General features: G+C 52.2%; 1 protein-coding gene across 1 annotated transcript in view; it reads right to left on the reverse strand.

Annotated features, from left to right (window-relative positions):
- RGSL1 (regulator of G protein signaling like 1) overlaps positions 1–8,185 on the reverse strand; it is a 17,717-nt gene that overhangs the window by 2,033 nt on the left and 7,499 nt on the right. Inside the window, exons 11-18 of the mRNA XM_015635618.2 lie at positions 7,872–7,944; positions 6,972–7,040; positions 6,350–6,753; positions 5,469–5,646; positions 4,220–4,358; positions 3,526–3,650; positions 2,844–3,349; positions 296–568 (exon numbers count right to left, since the gene is read on the reverse strand). Of these exons, the coding sequence (XP_015491104.2) occupies positions 296–568; positions 2,844–3,349; positions 3,526–3,650; positions 4,220–4,358; positions 5,469–5,646; positions 6,350–6,753; positions 6,972–7,040; positions 7,872–7,944 (1,767 nt within the window). The remainder of the gene's footprint in view (positions 1–295; positions 569–2,843; positions 3,350–3,525; positions 3,651–4,219; positions 4,359–5,468; positions 5,647–6,349; positions 6,754–6,971; positions 7,041–7,871; positions 7,945–8,185) is intronic.

Below are 8,185 nucleotides of genomic sequence, written 5' to 3' on the forward strand. Positions count from 1 at the left end.
CCAGGGAGGAGATCTGGGCATGGAGAGGGATCAGGGATGTTCCCAGGGAGGAGATCTGGGCATGGAGAGGGATCAGGGATGTTCCCAGGGAGGAGTTCTGGGCATGGAGAGGGATCAGGGATGTTCCCAGGGAGGAGTTCTGGACATGGAGACATGCAGCAGCTGGGAGTTTTCTGTGACTCTTACTGGAGCTGATGGGGCTGACCAGCATGCTGCACAAACCCTTGGGATTTTAGGGGAGCCACAGCCTGTGGTGTGGGGTTTGGAGGAGGGGAACACCTCTGGGAGCACCTACCCGCCCTGTGGGGCAGACTCGCTGAGCGAGGGCCTCTTCTCCTCACTGGGACCTGCATCTGAGGGCAACAACAGCACAAACTTCCACCACGGGTGCTGCAGGGAGCTCTCCATCCTCCTGCAGCTCCCATCCCCACAGCCCTCAGGAGCAGGAGGGCCCCTTTCAGCACTGGCTCACCTTTTTCCTCCTCTGAAGGCTCCTTTTTCATCTCGGGCCGTGGCAGCAGGAGCTCGAGGCCGCCTGACAGCGTGAAGATGAGGACAGCCCTTCTACCTGGTGAGGGAAAGGACATGGAGAGCTCTGATGGCAAATGAGGGAGGACAGCAGGACCTTCAATCATTTGAGGCTTGCCCAGAGCACAAGGAAGGATGGCTGAGCAAGACCTTGAGGTGTCCTTGATGACAGAACAGTTTGGGGGCTGCAGGGTGGGAGTGCCATGTCCCAGCCGCCCTGGCTCTGCGGCAAGGCTGGAGGGCAGAAATGGGAGATGGGGAGGTGTGCCAGGCTTTGTGCCTGCCTGGGCAGCACTTTCCCAGGCTGGTGCTGGTACAGCACGGTCCCCAGTGCTGGTGGCCATGCTTTGGGGCTGGGCAGTGCAGCCACAGTGATGCCTGGTGATGGCAGATGGGTCCCTGCCTGCCACCACCCAGCCCTGCTCATCCCTCAAAACAAGGCAAGAGCACAGTGTGGGGGAGAAGAGGTTTTCTTTGTGATTTCAGGTGTTTCCCCCAGCAATTCTGGTGCTTTTTAAAAGGCAACAAAACCAATTTATTTTTTTTTCACCCCCTCCCAGCTCAAAAGCACATTTTTACCTAAAGGTTAGAAAAGCAAGACCCATAGAGAAAGGTCTTTGGTGAAAGCATAAGGTGCAGAAAAGTGTTTTGGGAGCTGGTGTGGACATCAGCACAGTCAGAAAGAGCAGCTATTTTGGACCACACATCTTGTCCCCCACATGCCAGGCAAGCTGAGGGATTTTATTTTTCTGCCTGGCTCCTGTTACTCGTCCCTGTGAGATGCAGCAAGGAGCGGTGGCTTGGGGACTGTTGTCCCAGGGACAGTCCCTGTGGAATTAAAGCCAGTTCTGGGGAGATCACAGCCTTTTCTACACATCCAGAGCAGCTCCCAGACTCTGTGGCTGCAGTTAAACACGGGCTGTGCTGCTTGGGACCGTGCCAACCCTTGCAGCAGTTTGCACTGATTTAAACACAGAATAATTTGTGTTGGAAGGGACCTTTCAATGCCATCTAGTGCAGCCCCCAACTAGATCAGGTTGCTCAGAGCCCCATCCAACCTGATCCTGAATATTTCCAGGGATGGGAAATATTCTGGATGCCCAGCTTCTCTGGGCAACGTGTACTGGTGTTTTACCACCCTCTAGTGTAAAAAACGACTTCCTAGCTCTAATCTGAATGGGTTTAAATGTCACTCTGCTCCCTGCAGGCCCTGGGAAACACTCTCCTTGTCCTGTATAACACAGCCAGTAGCTCTGGTGTGACACAAGGCTTCTGGCTTATCACTAGCTTGGAACAGATGTGTGATACATGATGTTTTCCTGGGTTTTCTTCACGACTTTTGCATGAGAACAATTATGTGTGAGAAGGTGCTGGAAGAGCAGTGAGGCTCTGTAACAAGGTGGAGACCCAAGCTGAAGACTTGGATGTTTCCCATGGGAATAAGGAGGTGGTTTGAGCTATGGCCATGGCTTGGCATTCCTGGAGCACAGGGTTCTGTCACCTCAGCCCTGCTGTGGAGCAGGAGCTCAAGGACCTGCCTGGAGGCATCCAAATCCTCGAACTCTGCTGCCTTTTAGCCAGAACTTGACAGTGATAAATGACAGGGAGCAGAACAGCAGCTTGCTGACGCCCACTCATCCGTCAAAGCAAGATTAGTATGTGCCTATTTTGGTTTCCCCTTTAATCAAAAATCAATTAGACAATTTCCAAATGAATATTCAGCCAAGGAGCAGGCTGTCAGGCAGACTGACAGTGCTCAGCATCACTTTGTGATGTTCAGAGTTATTCAGTTGTTAGAGTTATTCAGTGTATTGCAACTAAACAAGTGGATGAGGAAGAAAAAACACCTCTTTCCCTGGAGTTGTCACCTCAAATCCTGATGGAGGATTATTCTCCATTCCAGATATTCAAAGCACCCTCCATGGAATGCCAACGTGCCTGGTGTTTGGCTGCACAGCTGTTCTCCTTCTCCTGCTCCCATATGACTTGCAGCCAGAAAGATTGGGGGTTTTTATTTCTGTTTCAGGGGGTGTGCCTGAGTATTTTTAACTTGGTTATTGAAATAAATAGGAATTATGCAACAGCTCTTTGCTCAGGAAGTCTCTGTGCTCACTTCCCTAATTTTCACCAAAGAAAATTTCTAAGATCCCACTGGAGAGTTTTGACCAATTTTGACAGGGAAAAAACCCAATTCCATTCAATTTTCCCAGCAGGCCTGCACCACATAGACCCTCACAGCTGTGTGAAGGAGGGGGTCTTTTCAGGAGACCTTAAAAGATGTCAGCTCTGGGTGTTTCTGCACTGGAAGAACAAACCTGGAGCATAACGTGTAGCAGAGGGAATGGCCACCAGCTTCTTGGGACCGGGGATCTTGGGTGCTTTGGAGGGGGTTTTTCCAGGAGGTGCAGAGGTTGGAACTCTGCCCTCCTTTTGGCCCCAGGAGCTCTTGTCCCTCTTGGGTGCCTGAGATCTCCTCTCCTCCTTTTGGCCCCAGGAGCTCTTGTCCCTCTTGGGCTCCTGAGATCTCCTCTCCTCCTTTTGGCTCCAGGAACTCTTGTCCCTCCTGGGCTCCTGAGATCTCCTCTCCTCCTTTTGGCCCCAGGAGCTCTTGTCTCCCTTGGGTTCCTGAGATCTCCTCTCCTCCTTTTGGCCCCAGGAACTCTTGTCTCCCTTGGGTTCCTGTGATCTCTTCTCCTCCTTGAGGCCCAAAAAGCTCTTGTCCCCCTTGGTGAGCTGAAAGCTCCCGTCCTCCTCATTGGTCTCAGGGCTCTTGTCCCCCTGGTAGGCCCGAAAGCTCCTCATCACCTTCCAGATGCAGAACCTGCGTGAGAAACACCAGAGACAGCAAAGCTCCAAGGAGACAATTCCAGCTGAGCTCCAGGGGAATGAGGGGAGTGTTTTATCTGCGTTTTCAGCATGGCAGAGGAACAAGTGGCTGGAGATAAAGGGCATCCCCAGAGCCTCCTCCACCTTGGGAGAGAGGGGATGGATAGGTACCTTCTCCAGAAGTACATCAGGATGGGGAAGAGGGTGACCTTGGCGTTGTGGTAGATAGCCCGGGTCAGTGGCCCCTTGGAAGATGGACGGCAGATTAAATCCCTCTCTTTCTCAGAGATGTTGACCTGGGCACAGAAGATACCAAAGCATTTTGCAGCCATTCTGGCTTCTTCATCCAGCCAAGTTTCTATCCCTGACCCCACCTCAGCAGTCCCTAAGAAGAGCCCCAAATTCCATCCTGGCTGCTTGCCCCAGGCACAAGGGCAGGATCCCACCTGGATTTCTGTGGGAAGTGCCCTCCAAAGGGGAGATGGCAGAGCTACTGGGAGGAGATGGGGTGGGTGCAGTGGGGAGGGGATGATGGTGACACTGGTCTCTGAAGAGTGAAAGGACTGCATTGGTGGTGTGCAGCACCATCCTGGTGCTTCAGCCCTGGCATTTGTCCAGCAGGTAATGCTGGAGAGTCATCCCCATCTCTCCCACCCTTATCCACATGCTTGTTCTCAATTTATCAGGGTCTGGTGGGGGGTTGCTTCCCATCCTTCCCAGCCCATGTGGAAGCCCCAAGCTCAAGAGGACACCCCAAAGCCCCCCCAGCAGGTCCAGACCCCTGCCTGTTCCTCTTTCCCCAGCACTGTTCCCAGCTGAGCAAGCAGCAGCTTCCAGCCTTCGTGGGTGGGTCCTGGGGTCTCACCCGCAGCTTGGGGGGGAGATCAGAGTTCAGGAAAAGTCTGCTGATGATTTCACGTTTCTTTCTGAGAAAGGCGACGTGCCTTTCTGACCGCATCTTGTGGAGTGCCACAGCTCCTATGGAGTCAGCCAACCTGGAAAACCTGCAGAGGCATGTGGGGTCTTGCTCTGAGACAAGTGCTAGGTTAGACAGCTGTATTCTTGCTTAATTTGGTGTTTGCTTGGCCAGGAAAAACAATCCTCAAGGTGTGGAACAGTGACACGGGAGGTATGAAAGGCCACCTCCCTCTTCTGCCACCCTCGTGGTCACAGGATTTACCTTGGGCAGGTGATGTTCCCCCTTTTTGGGAAAAGAGGAGGACTGAAAGCTGGGGATTTGCCTGTTGTGGGGGTGTTGGCTGCAGGACTGGTGCCCATTGGCCATGGATTGTTCTTCCAGGTTTGTTGGGAGCGTGGACAAAGTCAAGGGAGAAATGCCACCACAACTGGGACATCCAGAGTGGTGTGGGAAAAATGTTGGACTGCTTGGGACTACCAGACCAAATGGATTTCGAACAGGAACCCTGAGCCAGGGGATGACTGCAGGCTGAAATTAAGGCTTTGGAGGTCTCCATCAGAGATGGGTTGGAGCCAGAGCCAAGGGAGGCAGGTGCCAAATTGGATGGAGCAACCTGAGATGTCCCTGCCCATGGCAGGGAGTTGGAATGAGATGACCTTGGTCCCTTCTAACCCAGGAAATGATGCATTAAGATTTAACTTTCATATTTTTCATATTCTGTGCTGCCTAGGTGTGTAGTTTTGAGCTTCATATTAAGTGTTAGTGAGCTCTTTTCACAGAGCAGGTAGACAAAATAATTCCTTTTCCAGCTTGATACCAAGGACAATCGTTACAAGTTTCAGGCCCAAAAGCAGAAATATCACTGGACTGAAGAGAAAAAACAAGAAGGATGTGACTTCATAACCTGAAGCTGTAATTGGACAATTAACCCTGATATGCAGATGGACCAAAACTTATAAAAATGTGAGACCTTGTGAGCAATCATCCATTCTGTGACCATTTTTAGGTCCATATTGGGCGTAGCCCTGGCCAGGCTCTTGTACTGCCCGAGGTGTGTCCTTTAAGGCCTTTCAATAAATACCTGCTTTATTCTTAACTCTGTCCAGCCTCTGTCCTAGGTCAGCCTTCTCCAGGCATCAAAACCATTCTGGGACTCTGCAGTGGTACCTGAACACGTGGTGGAGGAAGAACTTACTTGTCCATCTCCAGGTAAAAGCGGAGGTCATCGACGAGGAAGCTGATGACGATGAGCTGTTTGTCCAAAATGCGGCGCTTTACCAGCGTCACCTTCTGTGGCTGGGCTTTGCCCTTGCGGGAGCGGGAGCTCTTAGCAGGACTTTTGCTCTTCTTCTTCTTCTCCTTGATGGGCAAGTCTGGGACAGGGGAAGAGATGCTGTGTCCTGCTGCCCAGCACTGGGTTTGCTCCTTCACCTCACCTGTTGCTTCATGCAACTTGCTGAGGGCCTTTCTACCTCTGTGGGTGGCACCCTCCCCTCTAGCTTGGTGATTTCCTCCATCCCTCCTTGTCTTTGCAGCCACAGAGTGTTTATGTTCACTGTTTCCATAGGGAATGGGCTGTTCCTAAAGCCTGCTGGTGTGTCCAGCTGTTGGCCTGGCTCTGACAGAGCCCACAAGAAGATAATGAGTGAGGATGAAAGGGAAGGAATCTCTTCTTCCCCCATACACAAAATTCTCTCTATCTAAATAGGATTTCTGTGTGTTTAGTAGATTACTTTTCTAACTGCTTTTCCAACCTCCTCTCACACCTGTGTATAAGCTTTCTGTCTAGGTCAGCTCCCTGTTGCCAAGAAAACAATTTCCTTTTCTTTATTTTTCTGCTCTGTCTCACCTTAGCTCCATTTAACATTTCCTGGTTTGGGTTGGGATTTTTTTTTTTGTTTGGCAGGGATGCAAACTTGCATATACAACATTTTTTGAGAGAGATGCAACAGCACAGTGGGGCACTAAGTCATGGTGGTGGGAGGTGAGGGACAGGTTTTCTCCATTTTCTTCTCTGCCTAAACCCAGGGGTGTCCTGGGGAGGGAGGAGAAGGGGTGGCAGGACACTGAACATACTTTCCCTCTCGTTTCTTCGCTCCTGACGGAGAAACTCCTCAAATTCTGCACGGCGTTCTTGATTTTTCATCTCCCTCTGGAACTTGCAGAAGCTCCCGACAAGCTCCCGGATGGCATCCCAGGCCCATCCCTGCAGAGACACGGCACAGGTGGCATAGCCAGGGAGCTGAGCCCTCCTGTTTGGACCCACCACCGTGAGCTGGAGCAGCCCTGGCAGTGGGATTTGTGACCCAGCCATCATCTTTGCTTTCCAGTATTCCTCAGTTTCCCTGGTGGCCCCAGGGGATGGTGTGAATCGCTCAACCAGGACTCCAGAGCCTGTAGGAGGGAGCCTTTCCCTGCTGACTTTCTGCAGCTCTCCCAAGTCTGACCCCCTCACCCCATTCAGGTGACATCCCTTGTCTCACAGCACCTCCTCTCTTTCTTGCCTGGCATCCTCAAACACCCTCAAACATCCTCAGCCTGCCAGCACACAGGATCTTTCCTCACCATCCTCTGTCCCCCTCCCTCTTCCTGCACGTGCTGGCGACGCCTAGACTTGGGCTTTTTGCTCCAGGGAAACAAATCCTCCTCCTCCTGCTGCTGCTCCTTCTGCTTCCTTTTCTTCTTCTGTGTCTGCTGCTCTTTCTTCTTCTTCTTCTGATGGATGCCTTCCTCCTCTTCCTCATCCTCCTCGTCATCCTCCTCAAACCTGCCAGATGGGAGAGCAGAGAGGGCATCAAGGGCAGCCAGAGGCATGAGGAGAGCATTGGTTTGATGGAAGGGGAGCTAAGGTGGGGAGCAGCTGATAGGGGACGGCCCTGGGGTTGGGGTCACACTGGATTTCTGTTCCTGGAGGAGGTTGGACAATGGTAGAGGGCACTGGATCCCCTCCCCTGGGCTCTCTTCTTGCATGTGGTCACCTTGGGAGTGTCTGTCCTGCTTATCTGCAGTGATTCCTTTTTCAGTCCAGCAGCCTGCAGGCCCAGAAGCGATTTGGTAGGTTTGGGGTGAGGCATGGAATATCAATGTAGTGGCTGATGGGCCAAAGAAAAATGCATTTCCAGCAGCTGCTGTCTGGCCCCTTGGGGTGGGATGGATGTTGGGCAGGGTGCATTTTTATAACTGGAGAAAATCAGCTTAGCTCAGGTGCTCACCATCACTTTTCCATTTGCTTTATATCCCAGGGTGAAGCTGTAAGGACTCACGGCTGGAGCATTCCCAGGAGGTGAAATGTGACTCCAGAGATTTAAGTACAGCTACAGTGTGATTTTAAGTGATTTTTCTGGGAATCTGGGCCCTGCCCAGGTGGCATTCTGGGGGCTGACTGAGGATGAAGTGCACGAGAGGTGCACAAGGTGTGAAGAGTAAATCTGAACTGGGGGTGGGGAGTGTTAACTTTCCTCCTTTCCCTGGTAATTCTGCAGTTTAGACCCACAGGCCACCTATGCCTGAGAGGGCCAAATGACCAAACAGGGAGCAGTTTGGAAACTGGGAGAAATCTGAAAGAGTGGAAGGAGCTCTGTGCTGCGAGGTGCCCGACCTGCGTTTTCTAGATGCCTTCTTCCTTGCAGCAGCTTCAGCATTCTCTCTAGCAATCCTCTCAGATGCAACAGCTGTGGGGACAGAAACAGGGCTGGCCTCTTCCTCAGGTGACAGCCAGAGCCTGCAGACAGCTGGACCCTGGAGCCTCCACGTGGTGTCTCTGGTGATTCTGGCTCTGGAGACACTGTGGGAGCTCTTCACCTCTCATGGTTTGACCTCCTCAGCGTCTGCTTCAGAGAAATTCCCTACTCCCACCCTCCCTGGCTGCATTAATGCCCCAGAGCACAGCCTGTTGTGGCTGGGTAGGCCTTT

This window comes from Parus major, chromosome 8 (genome assembly GCF_001522545.3).
Source record: "Parus major isolate Abel chromosome 8, Parus_major1.1, whole genome shotgun sequence".
Taxonomy (NCBI): Eukaryota; Metazoa; Chordata; class Aves; order Passeriformes; family Paridae; genus Parus; species Parus major.